This window comes from Pteropus medius, unplaced genomic scaffold (assembly GCF_902729225.1).
Source record: "Pteropus medius unplaced genomic scaffold, Ma_sr-lr_union100, whole genome shotgun sequence".
Classification (NCBI taxonomy): domain Eukaryota; kingdom Metazoa; phylum Chordata; class Mammalia; order Chiroptera; family Pteropodidae; genus Pteropus; species Pteropus medius.
This window is the reverse complement of record NW_024349225.1, coordinates 8,293,356-8,315,394: the sequence shown is the minus strand read 5'-3', so window position 1 is coordinate 8,315,394 and position 22,039 is coordinate 8,293,356. Positions and strand designations below refer to the sequence as shown.

General features: G+C 37.2%; 1 protein-coding gene and 1 pseudogene across 1 annotated transcript in view; one reads left to right on the top strand and one right to left on the bottom strand.

Annotated features, from left to right (window-relative positions):
• Positions 1 to 22,039, top strand: part of SOAT1 (sterol O-acyltransferase 1) — a 57,036-nt gene that overhangs the window by 1,540 nt on the left and 33,457 nt on the right. The window contains exon 2 of the mRNA XM_039881369.1: positions 9,403 to 9,525. Coding sequence (XP_039737303.1) covers positions 9,411 to 9,525 — 115 coding nt within the window. The 5' untranslated portion in view covers positions 9,403 to 9,410. The remainder of the gene's footprint in view (positions 1 to 9,402; positions 9,526 to 22,039) is intronic.
• LOC120617802 (uncharacterized) lies at positions 21,351 to 21,466 on the bottom strand (annotated as a pseudogene).

Sequence of the window (22,039 nt, the reverse complement as noted above, 5' to 3'; positions counted from 1 at the left end):
GAAATATTAACTAGAGAAGAGTACTGATTTCCTTTGGGAAGGAAATGGAAAAGTTTTAAGTTTATTTTTAGAATTTATCACATAGGATAAATGAGTAGAGTGGCCCCACAGATGTAAACTGAGAATGTTTATTTTTGCTAATTGACTCAATGACCTAATTCTTTGGTATGTAAATATTGTAGGTTGTATTAGGGCACCCCTTTAGAAGGAAGAGGGACTAATTTTGTTTTGGATTGTAAATTTATTTGCAGTTGTTAATTTCTCCCCTGCTGAACCTGTGAATGATATAGCAAAGTTCACTGAGAGTAGGCACTCAGTATTTATTTGTTTTATAGATTTGTAGTTTTTTTTGGGGGAAAAAAAATTTATTATAGGTGGGCTAAAGTTGACACTTCTTTCAACTTGGTCCATTTATTTCTCAAACCAATTCTTATTGTTTTGGTTTTGTTAAACACAAAACCACAGGCCCCAAATGGCACAACCACAGGCCCAAAATGGCACGGTTTGTGGTGAAAGCCCAAACCTATACTTAATGCTTGATCTAATTGCAGTTTCAACCTCTCTCAGATACATAATTTTAATCAATCTGCCTGATAAGATCCCCCCTGGCTTCCCCTAAGGGAAGGTGACCTTGCCTGAAATAATCTACTCTTTTAACTTCTTAGTCCCACCCTCTTTCTGCCTATAAAAACCTTCTATGGAGGCGCCCTTCTACTTGCTAAGGTGAGATGCTGCCTGATTCATGAAATCACTTAATAAAAGCCAATTAGATCTTCAGATTGACTTGGTTGGATTTTGTCTTTTAACACTTTCTTAAGGCAAGTTAGATACTATTACACTGAACATTACAAAACCAATGCATAGCTTAGACTCTTAAGAAAGAATTGTTTAATCAGCGTGTTGGATTTTAAAAGTTACCTAGTCAGCTTTATGTCACATTGGGTGTAAATGTTTCCACTGCCACTTACTGGCTGTGACTTTGAACGAGTTTCATAGCATTTCTGAATCTTTTTCATCTTTTAAAACAGGAACATCAAATGAAATATGTGATGCGCCTCCCTTGGCACCCAGCCCCGACTTAGTAGACGGCGCTGCCTGCTCTCTTTGTGGCTGGGCTAGTCTTATGATAAGTGCTTTTGCTTCTTCAACTCATTTTGCAACCCAATCCAGTATATTTCTTTGCCCTTCTTCCCAAAGCTAACTATAGAAGTAAATCGTAGCTATTAATGTCTCCAAATTGTGAGATATGCCATGTCCCACCCTTCCTTTTCCTTTCCCTTATTTTTTTGTCCTACAAATTCTCTGTGATATTGACCATACATTACCTCTTGAATTCTCTAACTTGATTTCATATATTTCTTACTCCCGGTTCTCTTCTAATCTCTCCTAGGCCTTGCTTTTTATTGTTCTTTAATTGTCTTATAATGTTATAATCATTCTTTAATTGTCTTATAATGTTTTAACCACCTATAAAATGGGATAATAAGACTTATGTACTGCATAGGTGGTTGTGGGGATTAAATGAGCCATAGTAAGTGCTGGGTAAATGTTAGCTTTATTTCCTAGGTAACCACTCTTCTTGATTTGTGGTCTCTCCTTGGGAGAGAGTTCCTTCCTGTGCTTTGGCCTTAGCTGCTGCCTGGACGCTGATGAATTCCAGATCTCCATCTAAAGTCCAGACTTGTGTATCCATCTGCCTGTGGTCACCATCACTGGGCTGACCCACAAGCACATCGCATTGAGCTTATCTACTTTCTCTTTTCCTTTAGTTACTTAGCTTAATGGTACACTCATAACCTTAGCTGAGTTAGAAAACTCACCTGGGATCTATTTACAGTTGCCTTCTGGATGTAGCCAAGGTTTAAAACCTCTGTCAGCTTCTCCTTTGTGAGTTAAGTTCTAGAGTCCTTAGAACAGCCCCTAAGGGCCCTTGACCTTTTGTTCTTCCCTTTTCTTATACTGTGTGCTCAGCCTTATTCCTTCTCTTTAAAATCTAACTTAAGATTTCACCTTCTTCAGGAAACCCTTTCTGATTGCCCCTAAACTCAATTCGCCACCAGGCTTGTATTCCCTTCATACTCCATGACATCTCAACTACTGTTCTGCAATACCATTAGGTGTTATAATTAATGCTTTTATGTCTTTCACTCTCTAGATTTTTGCTTCCTGAGGGCACACTGTTGCAGTCACCTGTGCATCCCAGGGCCTGGCACACAGTAGACCTCAGTAAACTGTCTGCAGTAATGAATCCATCCACCATGGTCTGTCCGTGTGTGTGGCAAGCTCTTCCTCCCATCCTGTCTTGATGCCTAGAAGCTCCTACACCTTCTCTGAACTCTGTCTCCGATGTCGCCTCCTCCACAAGGACTTGTTTTACCTTTCTGAATTGTTAGTTATCCCTTCTCTTGACACACGGTGTGTGTGTGTGTGTGTGTGTGTGTGTGTGTGTAAAATGTAATGAAGTAGACCTCTGTGTTACTACACAATATTTATCTGACATTGTAGAAAAAAGTGCTTAATATCCATTTAATTGGCACATACCTTTTAAGTGTCAGAACTTAAAAAAAGGTTTTGCAGTTAGTGTTGCCTTGCCTTCTGTGTTTAAAGGACCATGGCCTTATTTAGAAGTGCCAAGGCCATCAAAGCATGAACTTGAGCTGAGGTCCGCTTTGATACAATGATGTATTGGGGAAACTCAAAAGAAACAACTCCTTTGATCTGACACTAAAATACTCATGCTCGCTCTTTTCTTAATGTCGAGTCCTACTTTTAAAGTTTTCTTTCTTTACTGTCATTTACAGTTATGCTTCCAGCAGTCACTACTTTTTTCTTTTTTAAAAGTGGGGGCCGGGTTACCCTGACATAAGGTTATTGTTAGCAGAGCATTAAAGGAGGTACCGTACACAAAGGTCTTATCAGAGAGTGTGGAAAATAGTATGTACCTACTAAGGGGACTTACTAACCATTCTAATAACGTTTGTTCTGATTATTTGAATTGTTTCCGGAGAACAGTCTCAAGCTTGAGAGGTTTGCCAGTGGAGTAAAGGTCATGGCGTTGGTCAGCAAATTGTTTTTCAGTCTCTCAGACAACCTGAGTTTAGAATTGGGTCCCAAATACCAGATGTTGATGAGAAGTCTTAGGCTCCAGAACAGATCGTTTTTATGTTATATACATACAGCTTAAATCCCAAGTTAGGTAAATGTCCTCATTAACTTTCAGGTTTATCTTTTAATGTTGCTGGGTAAGGTTAGAAAGAAAAGCACACATCAGCTCCAACTCTCACTCTAGCCCGTTAACGATTATGTTCACGAACATGTGAAGGACAGTTGTTTTATTTCCTTAATGTATGTGAAAATGCTCGGTGACTATTAATCCATTCAAAGCACGTATATTAAGCACAGACTGTATTCCAGGCACGGTTCTAGACACTCGGAGAAAATGGCGAACAAGACGAAATTCTACTTTTCATGGGGCTTACAGTCTCATCAGGTAGATAAACAATAAACATTATAATGAGTTAGGCAATAAGTGCTTTGAAGAAAAATAAAGCAGGGCAGGGAATAAGAATAAAAGGCGTGAGAGTGTTCATTTCAGTTTGGGTGGACGGGGGACGTTTGAGCAGAGAACTTGAACGAAGTGAAGGGAATCTGGGACGATGTTCCAGACGGAAGAACTAGCAAAGAACTTTAAGTGGGAATGAGTCGGCTTGTTCTAGAGCTAGCAAAAGGCCAAAGTAACTAGAGTACAAGCGAGAGGATTGTGGTCGGAAGTTGAAGGTGCCAGGGGGAGGGACGCTGCGCGTCCCTGTGTTTTGCCTGCATTTTCTGCAGTAACAGCCGTATACTTTTAGTTGACATGATGGTAAGAGGAGCTCGATTCAGACATCACCTTGTAATCTTAGGGTTTACATAGTCTGAGGATTTGGTCAAAATGGAGAGGAGCCATTTTAAGTAATAGTTATTCTTCCAGACATCTGCGTGTATGACAATAATAAAATCTGTCAACATTGGGACAGGGAGGGGAGCAGCAGATCTTAGAGGAGTTACTAGACAATGGTGAGGACTTAGAACAAAATCCAGTATTTGAAGGCTTTCGAGCAGGGGAGTGACTTACTCTGACTTACCTTTTAAAGAGATTACTGAGTTCCGTGTTAAAAAATAGACCTGAAGGGAGAAAACGAAGAGTCCAGTTAAAAGGCGAGTCCAGTCAGGGGACAGTGGCTTGCACTGCGGTAAAGGTGGAGGACGTGGCGAGAAGAGGTTAGAATGGGACATCTGTTTTGAAGGCGGATTACAGTGGACTTGCTGTTGAATCAGGTAAAGGAAAGTAAGGAATCAAGGATGACTCCTAGTTATTTTGAAAATCTGGGCAAAGAGTGACTGTCAGTCCCATTCACTGAAATGGGGAAGACAATGAGAGGAACGGAGCTGGAGAGGACATCGGTAGTTCGGTTTTGGTCATGTTAGGTTTGAGATGCACATAGACATCTACATAAAGGTGTCAAGTGGGCCCGTGGACGTGAGCCTGGAGCTCTGGGAAGTGTGGGCCTGGTGGGGAGAGGAGGGCATCAAAGGATTGGTGTGGCGCTATCAGAGCAAGTGAACTGGTAGTGTTCAGAGGGCTCGGTGCTAGAAATCAGAATTCTGGGCATGGCGCAGTTTTTGGTGATAGTGAATTCTAGGGAAAGGTGTAACTGGGACATACGGACAGCTTGCTGGAGACGGGAGAAGTCAAGGAGATCGGAGGCCAGTGAATCTTTTTACATAGACGTTGAAGCGAAAGGTGTTCACTCCCCAGCACAAAGGAGAGTGACCAGGAAGACAGTACTACTTGCAACGCATCAGTTGTGATAATCTGGCTTAGTGACCAGTGAGTAATAGGAAACAAATCCCCTTCCAGGTCCTGTTTAACCAGAAGGCTAGGAAATGCTGGCACACCTCACACATAAGGGCTGAGGTCCACGATAGCTCTTAGAGACACTTAGCATCAATCACAGTTTGAGTTTTTGACTTTGCAACAGCTAACGAAGTTTGCCTAGCTAGTGTCTAGATTGGTAAGGGGATAGATTCAATCGCTGGACGATTGTGGCCGGCCACTGACTGCTCCCTTGCCTGGACTCTTGCCCTCGTGGCGGTCTGCTCGCCACGCAGAGGCCAGAACGATCCACCTGTCTGGAGAAAGCAGTGGAGCTGCGTGTCTCTGTGTTTTGCTGCATTTTCTGCAGTAACAGCCGTATACTTTTAGTTGACATGATGGTAGGAGGAGCTCGATTCAGACATCACCTTGTAATCTTAGGGTTTACATAGTCTGAGGATTTGGTCAAAATTGAGGTGAGCCATTTTAAGTAATAGTTATTCTTCCAGACATCTGTGTGTATGACAATAATAAAATCTGTCAACATTGTCTTAGAAACCGCATGGTGTTTGAACTGTATTTGAGGAAGTATGGCACTTTATTTACCCTCATCTAGTACATAAAAGCCAACACAAATAGAGTTTGAGGGATGATGTGGCTTAATGTTTGACTATCATTTAGCATACAGTTATGTAGGTATTAGATCACTTAATTTTTAAAACTTGGTTGTTAATAAAATGCTGGCACTTTAGTGTATATTATCTCACTGTTTTTCTGACGATTAACTGCAGTTTTATTTATCTTCATTTTCTAGACGAAGAAACAGATTCAGAGAGATTGGAGGATTTATCCAAGGACATAGTGATATGACGGAGCCAGACGTGATACTAAATCCTGTGTTGATACTAAATCCTATGCTTATTTCCCATTGTAACCATTCTTACTTCCTGCTAATAGAGGAAATTGAGGCCAACGATAGTAGTATAGACTATGATATAAAAATTTAGTTATGAAGTTAGTGTTGTCTTCTTCGGCTTACTTCTGAAATAAGTAGATTAAATTACGGCAGTGTAATTATGCAAACTCAGTACCTGTGTTTTAGCTCTGAAAGTAAGGCTTTGTTGTCTAGACTAGCTTGATGGTCCCTAATCTCATCACCAGGGTCTCCTTTAATTTTTTCATTTCTCTGCAGAGTACCCAGGCTTAACATTTTTATTTTTTTGCTTATTAAACATTTTTACTCATCAAACTTGGTTTATTAAGTATTTTTTTACCTCTTAATTTAGCACTTTTAATCAAGAGGAGATCACTCATTTCTCACCGGGTTGATACAGTGTCGGCCAAAAGCAAAGTAACACCGTTTTTGTTAGCTTGTATTGTTTGCTTTATGTGATTAATATATAATTGTTTCTTTCAATTACTGAAATATTTGAAGTAGTTTTTGTAGGAACCTTAGGAGTCTCGGAGACAGATGATTGTTGCAGTTGTTGCAGATCTCGTCGTTGAGTAGGATGTATAAAGCTGTTAATAGCAAAGATGATGCTCATTGGCTTCCTCCCAGCATGTATTTTCTTGGTTCTCTAAGTTTAGAGCATTGTATCCTGTTACTTAGAATAATTGTTTGTGGTATTAACTGATACATCCACCGTCTCTACTAATGCATGCCTATCATGCTCCAGAGACATTACCCCTCCGCCCGCCCCCCGCCCCCACACTAGCTTTTGGGAATTCAAAGAGAAAAAACCATGTAGGCCCTGTCTTTGAGAAGATATGTGAGAGGCAGATAGTATTGCTCTCTGAGTATAGTAAGTATTGCTCTCTGAGTATAGTAGTAAGTGTGAAAGGATGCATCGGCTGCAGCGGGACTGCAGAGGAATGTGGGATGAGAGATGGGGGTCAAAGAAACCCTAGCAGAGGTCAGCGAGTCAGGCAGTCCGGGTAGTCAGGGTAGGCGGTGGAATCTGGTAGTTCTGGTTTTGAATCCCAGTTCAGCTGTTGGAGGATCATATGACTGGGGGCAAGTTAAATCACCTCCCTAAACTATATTTTTCTCATTTGTAAAATGAGGATAATACCTACCTCTTAAGTTTGTAAAGATTTAATAAGAAAATGTAAAGGATTTAGCAGCATAGTGCCTTGTATAATTACTTAATAGCTGCTCATTAAATCAAAGCTGCTGCTCTGACTCTGACTCTGAAGGGCGAGCAGGGTTACTAGATGAAGAAAGGGCTGGAGAGAACTGACTTTCTAGAGATAGGAAAGAGTCAATGGGAAGGAGTGGTGAGCAAAGACGATATTTGGGGAATAAACTAATAGTACTTACTTTAAAGATTATATTGAAATTAAAATACATAATACATAAAGCACACAAGCACTCAAAAGTAGAGTCCCTATTTTTAATCCACATTATCTCCTGTATAATTCCTTCTTTTTGAAACACGTTTTTTGTTTGTTTTTGCGTTTTTTGCATTTTTGTATCTTTCTTATTGTCTTCCTTGATTTCACTTCTCGACCTCTTCCTGTAAGGGCAGCCCTCAGAGTTCAGTTGTCAGGTTTCACTTCTCTAATAGTTTCTTTTGGAGAATTAGATGCTTTTCTGGCTTCCTCTGTCACTGTTACACAAATGACTTTAAATCTATCAGTTGCCCTAAGAAGAATCTTTTTTAGATTCTTCTTAATTGGATCTTATTGGTCTCCTAAAATTTCTACTTGATATATTTATCTACTCCTCGTAATTGTTTTATTTGTACAGTTTTGAAAAAAATTAGAAGGGAACGGATCTGTATTTTTGTCAGATTTTTACTTTGCCAACTAGTGATATTTAAGAAGACAATCAAACTCACCATGTACTATAGGAATTTTAACCTAAAAGTTTAGAAAGACCTTAATCTTAGAACTTAATAGTACGTAGCTTTAAAAATAATGTAGAGATTACTTCATTATTTTTCTTTTTGCTTCAGACTAATGAAAACGTCACACATAGTTAAACACTGCTTGGGAGTAAACCTTCGGAGTTCTGTCTTGACATTGATCTGCCCCAAATTTGACTTTGATCATATTTCTCAGTGCTTAAAACGGCTTGCTACTGCCTATCTGAAAAAAAAAAATACAAACAAACTAATTTCTTAGGACTTTTCAGTTTGACTCTAGCTCTCTTTTCTAGTTTTTTTCCCCCATCACATTTCTGTTACCAACTTAAAAAAAATTCAGATAGTTAGTAGCGTTTGTACTTTGGATCAGACCCAGGTCCGGATCTGTCCCTGTCATTAGCTGTGTGGTCTTGGGTGAGTTACTGTAACGGGAAGGCATCCTCCAGCTGAGCTGGTGTTCTTGGCAAGGCCCCGTGTTGTGTGAGCTAGCCTGACTTTTAGCAAACAACTAGGTCTTCTTAGCGTTCTTCTATTGAACACCGTTTGTTTCACCGGTCACCAGCACAAGACAAGGCCATTGTTTGGGCAGGATGGCCCAAGACAAAAACAAGACCCCGCCATAATCTGAACACAGACAAAACATGAACATTGTCCAAGCCACAGAGTTTCCAGCATCGCTCTCCCCAGGCTAATGAGAATGATGGTTGCTGTTTTACCAGTTCCAGCTCTAGCCTCCCCTCTCGTCAGCCTCCCTGTAGAGATTTGTTGATATACTGACCCAGTCATGGGCTTGTCCCTGCTTACTGATACCCCCTACACCAGAGGGAACCTCTACTGCTTTGGACTCTCCCCCAAAATCACCTAGCCAAGTCCCAAACCCCATGTAAGTCATTTCTAATTCTCTCTCACTGAGATACCCCGCAGTGTCTGTCATGTGTGTTCCAGATAAACCCAGTTTGTTCAGCTACCGGTCAGCTCCTGGAGTGTGGGTGGAGGGCACGGACAGCGACTACTCTGAGCCTTATTTTTTCTCATATGTGAACCAGGAGTAATAACACCTTTTTTGCACAGTTGTTATGAAGATTAGATACGAAAAACTGGAAGCACAGTCCTTGCACTTAATAGATGTTCAACAAAAGCTTGTTTCTTGTCCTCTCGTAAAGTAGTCTGATCAGTTATGGTCCCCTGACCAGGGCTTTTGAGGACCTTGTTTTAACCCTTTCTCACTCATGGGCTCTGTTCTCGTCCTTCAAGACTCTATCCAAATACTGTCTTTTTTTGTAAAACCTTTACATCTCTTAAGGCTCTCTTCATATATTTATTGTTTTTATCATTGACTTGATATTCATCACACCCTACCTTGTGGCATCTTTGTACATACCTTTTGTTATTGAATTCTTAATTTTTCATATACTTATGCCTTGTTTGTTCAACTAAATTGTCCTTTAAGAATGGGGCCTATGTTTAAATAAGGGTTTCGGAAACTAGCCGGTTACTTTATAGGGACCCATTTCTTCAAATTTGTTGTATCTTGTACTCAGAAAATGCTCGAACATGATTAAAGTAAAACAAAAGGAAGCGAATGTATCATCATTTTTCACCTCCCTTAAATATGGCGATGTTGTGAAACTTGCCTAAACCAGATTCTTAGGTCAAAACTTTTTACGTCTTTCCTAGATAACACAATGGTGGGTAAAGAGATATCTCTAAGAAATCGGCTGTCAAAGTCCAGCGAAAATCCTGGAGAGGAGGAAGATGAGGGAAGCCCTGCGAAGGAACCCCTGGAGACGCCTAGTGATGGTGAGGCTTTCCATTTTTGTGTGGTGAATTAATGAAATAGAGAGCAGATTCAGTATTGTGGAAGAGGGATTGCCATCTCTTTAGCTCGATTTTAATTGGATATGCTGGTAGGCATTGTAAAGACACAGAAGAGAAAACTATATCGATAAAGAGACTAGAAAAGAACACTTTGGTTTAAGGGTCAGCCACAGCCACCTTAGATACTACTGGTGACACTGGTGCTCATTTCATAGAGGTAAGCTATATGTGTAAGCAAAGTTTGCAATGTATATTTCAATTTAGGATTTTTATTACATAGTTTTACATATCTGGTAATGAAGAAATCAGAAAATAAGCCTTTTCTTGTTAATTCAGTGAACATTTGTTAGGTATCTACTATGTTTTAGACACCATTCATCCATGTAACCATTCCTTCAACCAGCTAACCTACCAATAATTATTGGCGCCCTGATAGGTCCCGAGGCTTCCAGCAGTGATCAGTACAGATGTGTTTGTCCCCATGGAGCGCCAGGCTAAGTGAATGAGAAATGCTCTCTCCTTAATTAAAATAATTAGATTACAAATCAGTGCTACTAATTACTCTCTTAGTAGATGTAATGAGCATAATAAGAGTAATAAGGAGTGTACCTAACCTAGTTCAGTACCAGGCTGTAAATCTTGGGGGAGAGAGAGGTTAGGGAGTTTTATACTTAAGCAAAGTCTTTACTGTGCAACTACAAAGGAGAGTATGACAGTACTGGTTATTAAGGTCAAGGTTTATGCTGAAAATTGATAGACCTGTAAACACTACTCTAGCTGATGTCATCTCTTGCATAAGGGTATTTATTTTTGCAGTGACATTTGTGTATGTTTCATTTCAATGAGGATTTGGTATTTGAGGCTCGTTTGGTTAACAAATAGGGGTGGAACTTTCCGAGTTGTCTGGCATCCGGAGACTTCTTAAAGAAACATTCTTCTGCTTTGCCTACTTAAATTGAATTGTAAATATCAGTAGCCGGATCCCACAAGGAATGTAAATGTTTCTATATAAGTTTATAGGATAGCTATTTATGAAACATTTATATCGCATATGGGCTAGTTTTAGTGTGATATAAAATGTGAAATTTGAGCCAACATTGGGTAGAAACATTTGCCTTCCATGATTTAGGGACTGTATGATAATCCATTTTGTTGGTCTTGGAGGCAGAAAAATTACTTTTTATTGAAACTTTTTGTCACCACATATGATTTTCTCTTTATGTCCCAGTTTTAAAAAAAGCATTTAAACTACTCTAATTTCTCTATATTTTCAGTATTCCATATTGTCTTGGTTCATTAAGTTTTAATCATTTCAGGATTTAGTGCAGCTATTTAAATTTGAATTTTTAAGCTTAAGTCAAGAAGTATGACCTCCTCCTTGATTTAAAGTTAGTAATGCTGAACTGAAAAGAGAATGTGTTTCTCCACTTACTTAAATATTTCTTCATTTTGGGGAATAAGCAGATGGGTAAAATGTGGCCTTTGAGCCATGACAGTTTGTGTGGCCCACCAGTGAGAACCAAGGACATTTGCACCTTGTGGTACTTTATTAGAAATGTTCCACCTTAAGTTTATTGAGTAAATGTCATTTTAATGACATTCCCAGGTGATTCATATGCAGATTAAAGTTTGAGACGCACATCTTAGTGGCAGTTTTCATTTGGGGTGTGTATTAGTCAGAGAAACAGAACCAGTAGGATACATGTAAATATATAGAAAGATTTATTATGAAGGCTTGGCCCAGATGGAGGCCGAGAAGCCCCACAATCTGCAAACTTGAGGCCTCGGGGGGCGGCCAGTGGCGTAGTTCCAGTCTAACCCTCAAGACCGAAATCCGGAGAATCAGGGCTGATGGTAAATCCCAGTCTGAAGGCCCGAGAAAAGAGAGCGTTGGTATCCCAGGGCAGTTCAAACAAGAGAGCTCATTTGCCCTTCCTCCGCTTTTGTTTTATTCTGGTCCTCCGGTATTGGAGAGAGTGGTCTTCACTCATTCTGCTGATTCAAATGCTTATCTCTCTAGAAACACTCTCACAGACGTGCCCAGAAATAATGTACCAGCTGTCTAGGCTTCCCCTAGCCCCGTCAAGTTGACACACAAAGTTAACCATCAAAGAGTATGCCTGAGAATCATGAAAAGAAAGAATCCAACAAACAAAAACAGCTCCTTGGACCCCATTATAGATCTATGAATCAGAATCTCAGGGGAAGGGTCCAGGATTGTTAAAAGTTTGGAAGAGCTTGCTGGACAATGTTGATTGGCATTGCCGGCTGGGAACCACTGCTACCAAGAACTCTGAGACTCAGCTGGAACTACCTTGCGATTTGTCACTTTGATACAGCGCCAGGGGCTTTTTCATTAAACTCTGTGTAATTCTTGAATTCTTATTCTGTGGTTGATAATTCCAGTAACCTATGGGTAGGATGAGTTTATGTCCTAATTTGCTCAGGTTAGTCTCAGTTTTTTCACCAGTATCCAGTGTAATTCTTTATAGTGTATTCCTGCGTTCTCACAAGTGTCCCAGTTTGTTTGATAAATTATGTGGTCACCTAACCTTTAGGTTATTGAATTAATTGTGACTATTATAGTGACTGTATAGTATTTAAACAAAAATATCTTTATTTTACCCAGTGCCTATTCAGTGAAATATGATTATTTAGCTTTATTATATTTTATGGCATGTGTTTGAAATAATATGAGTTCTGAAGATAACTTTTTGTCTAAATTGAAAATAATTTTTAAAAGTAGTATGAGCTAATAAAAGAAGTTTTTATTGTATGATATACATGCAGTAAAGTGTTCAATTAATTAAAAATATACAGAAGAGGATAAAAAAGCAGAAATGACTCAAAGTTCCGTCATTATGGAATAAGTATATGTCAGAGATATTTCAATCCAATGAATAAGTAACATTTTATATAAATAGAATATTTTACATGCTGTTTAGTAACTGGGGTCTTCAGCTTGTGTAGATATCATCCCATTGTCCAGTAACATGAGTGGCTACAAAGTATTGTATTTTATGTAAGTCACATAATTTATTTATTTTTCTGATAAATATTTAAGTTGTCTCTTTTTTTTCTGCTATAAAAAAAATGGGAATGAATATCTTTGCATAGTTGTCAGATGCCTAAAGGGGAATTACAGGATCAAAAGATGTTATTTTAGAATAATTATTTTGGTACATAGTACTTGATTGCAACATTTAACTTTACACTTTATAAACTTATCCTTTTGTGTTTTTGTTACTATGCCTGTTTAAATTTTGAAAATCTTATTTCTTCCTTACTACCTCTTTTTCAGGACAGTGTACCTTGTCATTTCTGCTTCTTCCTGATTTGCATCTTTTGTAATACGCACTGGCATGGTTCATTCTAGGAGTAAATAGAAATGAGGACCTTGCATAACTTACCAGGAAAAGCTAAGACCTAAGTCTTAGCTAGACCCGGTATTAGTTCTGCCATTGGCCAGTTCCGTCTTTACCCTAATGTAGAAATGTGATTTAAGTAGAGATTGATCTAAGTTCTTTTTCTATTTTTTTTCTCTCTTCTTGCTCCTTTTTTTCCTCTTCCCTTCTCCCCATTTGGCCTCTTCTCCCCTTTTCCTCATTTCTTTCTATTCCTCTTATTTTTTTGTTGATATTATTTACAAACCATAAGATTCACCATTTTAAGGCGTACAATTCAGTGGTTGTCAGTATTTTTACAATGTTTTGTAACCGCGTTAGGAAGATTTCCCGAGGTGTCCTAGAATCCTATTGCCTTGAGCCGGAAGAAAGAGGCCAACAACTCCAGAGCTAAACAAAGAGTTTATTAAGGGAAGCAGATCAGAAGCAGAGTCTTAGGCACCGATGGATCCCCATCCACTGCACCCAAAGGGGATAAGGGCTTCATATGTACGTAGCCTCCAGGAACACAGGTGGCTTGTAGCCAGGTGGCTGTGAAGAACTGTACATTCCAAGGCAGTAAACAACTTACTGGACCTACTTCGTGAGAACATTCCTTTCAGGTGACATAGGCTCACCCCTCCCTGTGTGAACTGGTGGTCACTGAGAGCAACTTGCTTAAGATGGTGCTGATCACTCCAAGAACCAGAAACCATTGTGCCTAACAAATTATCATTGTTGTTTAATTATGAGCATTATTAGTAGTTGCTCTGGCAACTACTAATCTTTACTCATTCATCCACTGATGGACTTTTAAGTTGCTTGCACTTCTTGGCTGTTGTGAATAATGCTGCTGCTATGAACATAGATTACAAATATCTCTTTGAGAGTCTGCTTTCTGTTCTTTTGGATAGTGTGATTGCTAGATTGTGTGATAGTTCTATTTTTAATTTTTTGAGGAACCAATTACTGTTTTCCACAGTGGCTGCACCATTTTACAGTCCCACCAATGGTGCATAAGGGTTCCAGTTTCACCATATCCTTACCAACACTTGTTATTTATTTACTTTTTTTAAACAATAGTAGCCATCCTAATGGGTGTGGGGTGATACTTCTTTGTGGTTTTGATTTGCATTTCTCCAATGATTAGTGTTATTGAACACCTTTTCATATACCTGTTGGCTATTCATATATCTTCTTTGGGGAAATGTCTTTTTTATGTTCTTTGGACATTTTTTAGTTGAGTTAATTGCTTGTTGTTGAGTTGTAGGAGCTTTTGAGTTGAGTTGTAGGGGTTATATTCTGGAAATTAACTCTTTATCAGATATATGATTTAAAAATATAATCTCCTGTTCTGTAGGTTGCTTTTTCACCTCATTGATTGTGTCCTTTGATACACAGGTGTTTTTAAGTTTGAAATGATCTCATTTGTCTATTTTTGTGTTTGTTGCCTGTGCTTTTGGTGTCCTATTCAGGAAATCAATGCCAAGCCCAATGTCATAAAGGTTTTCTCCTATTCTATTCTTCTTTTCTTCTAGGAGTTTTATAGTTTTGGCTCTTACATTTAGGTCAATAATCCATTTTGAGTTAATTTTTATATCTAGTCTAAGTTAAGGAAGGTTTCAACTCCAGTCTTTTGCATGTGGCTATCCACATCAGTGCCAGGAGTACTGCTGTCCATGGTAGGCTGGAAAATGCCCATTCCCTCAAAAGGTCCTAAAATTTAGAACCTGCAAATGCTTCTTTATATGGCAAGAGAAGGGGGTAGAGGAGGCTCTTTGCAGATATAATTAAGTAGGGTATCTTGAAATGAAAGTATCTTGAATATCCACGTGGGTCCTGAATGCAGTCACATATATAATGTCATAAGTAGGAGGCAGAGGGAGATTTGACCACACACAGATAAGAAGATGATGTGAAGATGGAGCAGAGAGAGATTTGTAGATATTGATCCTGAGGACTGGTGTGCTATGGCCACAAGTCAAGCAGTGCTGGCAGAGACCAGAAGCTGAAGAGCAAGGACCAGATCTACTTAGAACTTCCAGAGGGAGTATGGCCTTGCTGTGACACTTTGATTTCATCTCAGCCCCTAGAACTGTAAGAATAAATTTCTGTCTTAAGTCACCAAGTTTGTGGTGATTTATAGCCATGCGGTTATAGTAGCCATAAGACACTAATACACCATTTTAGCAATATCAAATCTATCAATCCATGAAAATGAGATGTCTTTCTATTTACTTAAGTCATCTTTAATTTTTTCAACAGCATTTTATAGTTTTCAGAATGTAAGTTTTACATTTTCTTTTTATGGATACCTGCAACCTTGCTAAACTTACTATTTAGCTCTAATAATTTTTAATGTGGGTTTTGTAGTGTTTTCTATGCACACAATCATGCCACCTGCAAATAACAGTTATGTTAGTTGTGGAGTTTTTGTAGATGCCCTTTTTTCAGGTTGAAGAAGTTTCTACCTTTCTACTGATTTACAGGTTATTCTTATACTTGACTGCATTTTATTTTGCTGCTTTGTTCATTTGGTAGCTAATTAATTAGGATAATAATAATACCAACCACTAACATACGTTTATCATGTGCCCAGCACTGTTTTACAAATATTAACTCAGTTAATCCACTGTAGTTCTATTCAATTGCAGTGTTGAGATATATACATAAATATCTGAACATGGAGAACAACATGCCTTCTGTAACAAATTTTGAAAGTCCCCTGGAAAAAATATGAAAAAAATTAATATCATTGTTATTCTGTAATCTTGCTCCTTCATCCGGTATATGCATATATAAAATCATAAAACTGGCTAGTCCACATAGAGCTTTGTTAACTGAATAGGTAGAGAGTACATTTTTTCCCCCCATAAGATGAAAGCAAAACATGTTTGTTTTAGAAACTGCAGATAAGCAAAAGTTCAAGTGTTTGTGATTTTTCCATGGATACATTCCCAGAAATTGTTTTTAGGTCAAAGGGAATGCATATTTGGATAGGTGTTGCCATATTGCCCTCTGGAAATATTGCATTGCCAGTAGCAATATGACAGTGCCTGTTACTTCAAACTTTTTTCAGTCATGGATGATATGATGTTTTTAGTAAACTATTTGGCATTTTGAGAGATGAAAAATTCCACTTGAAAAATGCTTTGTACAACGAGATATAACATAATTGCCAGCAGAAATAAAGTTATTGAATATTAATTAGTACTTTTTATAGCTTTTAAGGTCAAAAGAATGAGTTTGAGTGTCTTTGTTCATTACAGGATGATTAATCAAAAGAAATGAAAGATATTAGCTAATACTTCCTTTGACAGATTTTTAAACTTTTTTTTTTTTTTAAAAGAACCGTGCTAAAAAATTAGCCTTGAAAAAGTTATAGGTTCTAAGAGGGCCAACAAAATATTTTTTCTGGATGTAATGTATTCAAGGCAAATTTGTGTTTTAGGAGAATTGCTAAAAATCAATGAGTAGTTTTGCCCAGGCATAATGGTACATTCCTTTTTAAATAATGAGACATGAGGCATAACTTGACTATTCTGAAAGGAAAGGAAGTCGATTATATGTTTTGCTTCTAATGAGAGATATTCTTCCTGGTTTTATCTTTATATGTTGCTAAGCCCTTGTGCAGGAATATAATCATAGATTGTAATAATGTTCTAATGGGGAAAATATTATATAGTGTACTTTGTGACAATTTTTTAAAGGTGTAGTAAGAAATTGGTAGGGATAAAATGTTTGAGGAAAGAGTTTATGTTTCTAAATCTTTGTTTTATCAAGAACATTCTGAAATTTAAATCATTTTAATAACTTTATCAAAAGTTAAAGTTTGGAAGTCTAGGCCCTTAGAATAAGAACTGGTCTTAGTGGTTTCATCTACTAGTTCAGATGAATAAGATGCTAAAACAGAAAACAGTCCTATGTTATAAATAGGAGTTAAGTAAATTATAGTGACTAACCGGTATAGGAGAGCAATAAGGTAAGGGGTACCATGCTTTAGAATGGAAGGAGGTATCTCACAGAAGTAGAATTTGAGTTTGGTCTTTGACAAGGAAACCGGGAGAGGGCTTTCAAGTCAGAGGGAAGGTATGTTAGTTTGCAAAGGAATGGAGTTTAAGACAGTATAGTGTTCTGTGTATGGTGTTTTGTTTGCTTTTAGAGAGGATTGTTGGGGGAAGCAGTACAGATGCATTTGTGATTTGTTTTCACACATAGGAAGACCAGGAGGAAGTCAAAAGAAAGAACTTGAAGCCTTTATTGCAGATGTGTCATTCATTGACTGGCTGTTTACCTGTGTGGGTGACTTATAGCCTGTCAGTGCTTAGATTTCCTCTTGCAAAACCAAGGAGAGCAAATGTAAAAGCACTGTTTACAAGTCTATAGCACTAGATTCATTAAGGTATTTTATCTTCTCATTGATGGTGCTGGCAACTCTTCTGCCCCAGATCCTAAGGTAGCTTTACAGTTCCTTGCTATATAATGCATCAACTAAGAATTATAATCTCCATAAAATCTTCTGACATTTCTACCAGAAATTATCTCTTGATTTTAAAATAAGATCATACGATGTTGTAAAAGTTTAATGGTAATAAGGCTAATTCTCTTATTGCACATATGGGCAACCCACACAGTTGATACAAGTGTGGTGATAAAAGAAAAATAAACCAGAGTTAACTCTGGTTGTGCAATTAAGTTCTTGAAATTATTTTGATTATAGAATAGAAATCTATTTGTAGCTTTAAAAAGGTTATAGACCAATTGCTATTGGTATTTCCATTTATTGCTTTTGTAGATTACCCACAATACGCCTTTACAATCTCAATCTTTTGTCCTCATGCTAACTAATAGGGCTATTTCCTCTTCTACTAGTCCTTGTTCAAGAAATACAAGATAATTTTGGTTTCATAAAAATGTTGCCCCACACCTATATAGTCAATTAATCTGTGACAAAGGAGGCAAGAATATGCAGTGAAGTGAAGACGGTCTATTCAATAAATGGTGTTGGGGAAACTGGACAGATATATGCAAAAAAAAAAAAAAAGAAAGAAAGAAAAGAAACTAAATCACCTTCTTATACCATATTACAAAAATAAACTTGAAATGGATTAAAGACTTAAGCGTAAGACCTGAAACCATAAAACTCCTAGAAGAAAACATAGGCAGCAAACTCTGACATTGTTCTTAGTAACATATATGTATACATATTACTACATATAATTTATATATATACATATATATGTGCTATATCTTCTTGGGGGAAGGGAAACAAAAGAAAAATAGGACTATATCAAACTAAAAAGGTTTTGCATAGCAAAGGAAACCATCAGCAAAATGAAAAGACAGCCCACTGAATGGGAGAAGATATTTGCCAGTGATACATCCAATAAGGGGTTAATACCCAAAGTTTATAAAGAACTCATCCAAATTAACACCAAAAAAAATTTTAAAAAGACAACAAATAATCCCATTAAAAAATGAATGGAGGGCCTGAATAGCCATATTTCCAAAGAGGACATACAGATGGCTAATAGACATAGGAAAAGGTGCTCAAAGTCATAAACCATCAGAGGAATGCAAATTAAAACCACAATGAGCTGTATCACCTCACACCTGTCAGAATGGCTGTCATCAGTAAATCAAAGAACAAGTGTTGGCAAGGATGTGGAGAAAAGGGAATTCCCTCTTGGCGGGATTGCCAATTGGTGCAGCCAGTATGGAAAACAGTATGGAGGTTCCTCAAAAAATTAAAACTGCCTGATGACCCAGCAACTCCACTTCTGGGTATTTATCTGAGAAAATTCAAAACACTAGTTCAAAAAGATATATGCAACCCTATGTTCATTGCAGCATTATTTACAATAGCCAAGATATGGAAGCAACCTGAGTGCCCATGAATAGACGATTGAATAAACAAGAAGTGGTACATACTCACAATGGAATATTCCTCAGCCGTAAAAAAGAATAAAATCTTACCATTTGTGACAACACGAATGAACCTAGAGGATATTATGCTAAGTGAAATAAGTCAGAGAAGGATGAATACCACATGATCTCACATATGAGGAATTTAAGGAACAAAATAAACAACAACAAAAGAACCAGAAGTAGACCCACAGATACAGAGAACAAACTGATGGTTGCCAGATAGGAAGGGGATTGGGGATTGGGATGAAAAAGGTGAAGGAATTAAGAAATACAAATTGGTAGTTAAAAATAGTCACGGGGATGTAAAGTACAGCATAGGGAATATAATCAATAATATTGTCATACTGTATAGTGCCAGGTGTGTACTGAGACTAATTGGGGTTATCTTTTAGTAAATTCATTAATGTCTAACCACTGTGCTGTATACCTGAAACTAATACAAAATAATATTGACTGTCAACTGTAATTGAAAAAATTTTAAAATTGATGAAATATGCTTATAAATTTTTAAATATAATATATACTCACATAAAAAGTGCGAACACTGTAGAAAGTCAAAGTAATAATTCTCCTCTTAAGTAGTCATGTTTTTTTTCCATACATGTGGGATCGTGTTTGGAATATCTTCTGCAATTTGTTTTTTCTAAACTTAGTAAACCTTAGACATCTTTTTGTTCAGTATATGTAAGTGTAATTCTTTTAAAAGTACCTGTGTACTATTTCTGTTACACAAATGCTCAGTAATTTATGTAACTCATCCCTTATTGCGGGGCATTTAGGTTGTTTCCAGGGTTTCAGAGTATTTATTCTAAACAGTGTTGCAGAGAACATCCTTGAAACAGTATCATTGCTTACTTGTGTTAGTGTACTTACTTGTAGGATACATTCTTAAAAGTGAAATTGCTGGATCAAAGAGTTTTTGCATTTAAAATTTAGATATTACTAAATTTATTTTTTAAAATGTCATACCAGTTTACACTCCCATCTATATTATTTCCCCATACTCTTGCCAATATGTCTTACCAGTCGTTTTTAAACTTGCCATTTGATGGATGAAAAACAGCATAGTACATAGCATAACTGTGTTCTCATAAATTATAAGTGAGGTAGAGACCTTTTTTCATTTATTTATCGACTGTGTATTTTTTCTTTAAAAGCTCTATTCATATCCTTGGTCCATTTTTGTTGCCTATCTGGTGGCTATTATTTTTATTTTATCTTTTTTAAAGAGCCCTTTTTATAATAAGGAAATTAATCTTTTGACTATCATGTACTATGAATATCTTTAAACTAGTTATTTGCCTTTTGACTTAGCTTATGATATGCTTTGCCACATTTAGTTTTTATGTAGTCAAATATTCTTTTATTGCTTTTAGATTTCTTGTTATGCTTAGAAACAATCCAAGATTATGAAAAAGGAAAACAGATCATTTTTTTCCTTTTACAGTTTTTTAGATTAAATATTCGCTCCATCTGAAATTCATATTGAATAATAAGTGAGTTAGGGATCTAATCTTAATAGTTTTCTAAAATGGCTAGCCAGTTGTTTCAGCATTATCTATTAAGTCTCCTTTTCTGTATGAATATTTGTATATTGACTTGGTTTTTAGTTCAGATTCCATTTCTCTACAGTCATGCAGACAATGTGATTAGTTGAGAATTTTGGGAGGTTTTTGAGGTCAGTGGAGCAATAAAGGGTAATAGATGGATTCTTACTGCTTTACCTCTCTTTTGCTTTGAAGATGGATAAATATTGATTCTTTCAAGGAATACTTTTAAACCCGACCATCCTATGGACAGAAAAGTGACTTTCACGTGACTTTTAGATTACTTATATCTCTGGAGGACAAGGTGAGGCTGGGATGATGGTCTTCTAGGCATAGTCAATGAGAGTATTTTAAAAAATGATCAGGATTTTAAAATGAACTTGAGTTTGAACTTCTAGACAATAAAAACCTGTTAGTCAGTGCCTACGCATTAGCTAATTCTGTACTTGCTTCAAGGAGACAAAGAACATGTTTGTTAGAAGAACTGAAACTTGAAAAATGGTTATTAGTCACTGCTTAGTACTCCTTAGTCATCTTTAGAAATTTCGTCAACTCTAAGTAGGCCATGGTTTTTATTTTTTAGTTTTTTATGATGCATGTTGCATGACTAGAGGCTAGAAGACCTCTAGTTTCAGTTCAGGCCTCAGTTACTTACTGAAGAGTTGCAGAAACAGGGTGACAGTGAATTCCCAGTGAGAAAGTTGAAGACAGATAGTGTAAATCGCTTTTCTAGGACGTTTTATGTTAAAGGGGAAAGAATAGCATGGTTGAGTTACGAGGTTCATTGTAAAGTCCTGTTTGTTTTACAGCATTTCAAAATATTGATTATTTGTAATTTTAACATTAACATTTGTACCATATTTTTATTATGTAACTTAAAGAAAATCTCTTTAAAAACCTTCATCCTAAGCAATAAATTTTTTAAAAAATTATTTATTATTATTATTTATGCCTACAGCACCTGGTCTTCCTAGCTGGTCTCCCATTCAAGTACTACCCAGGCCCGACTCTGCTTAGCTTCCAAGATCAGACATCGGGCTTGTTTAGGGTGGCATGGCCGTAGACCATGGACTGTGGCTCCACTGGGGTGTGAACCCAGGACCTTCAGACGTGCTAATGGAACCACGTCCACAATAAATTTTTTGAAATCATAGGTTTAATGTTTAATTACATACGTTTCTAAAACGTTAAGTAAATATGTAATACTTGATAAATAAATGTTGATAAAACTACAGATTTAATGCTGAGTACCGCTAACAACATCCATGTCATAATTTCAGAAACAAATTTTAGAGAATGCGTTGGCTCCGAATGTAAATGTGGACAATATAAATTGCTCAATGTGTTGCGAATGATTTGAACAGTTTCTTAAGGTAGGAAGGATCAAGACAATAGTTTAAAGGGTCGACCTTGAAAAGGAGATGGGCTACCCTTTCCTCTGACACAGCAACAGTGGAAAAGAGGGTTAAAGATAGTGAACATTAAGCAAGAAGACATTTAAGAAGTTGGTACTCAAAGCCATCAACTGAAGTTTACTTGGTAGGGCTGGAACTTTAAGAAGAAGGTGGAAAATATTTAGAATTATGTTTGTGAGGAATATTACAGAAATTCATCAGGAGGCAACAGCAAAGATTTCAT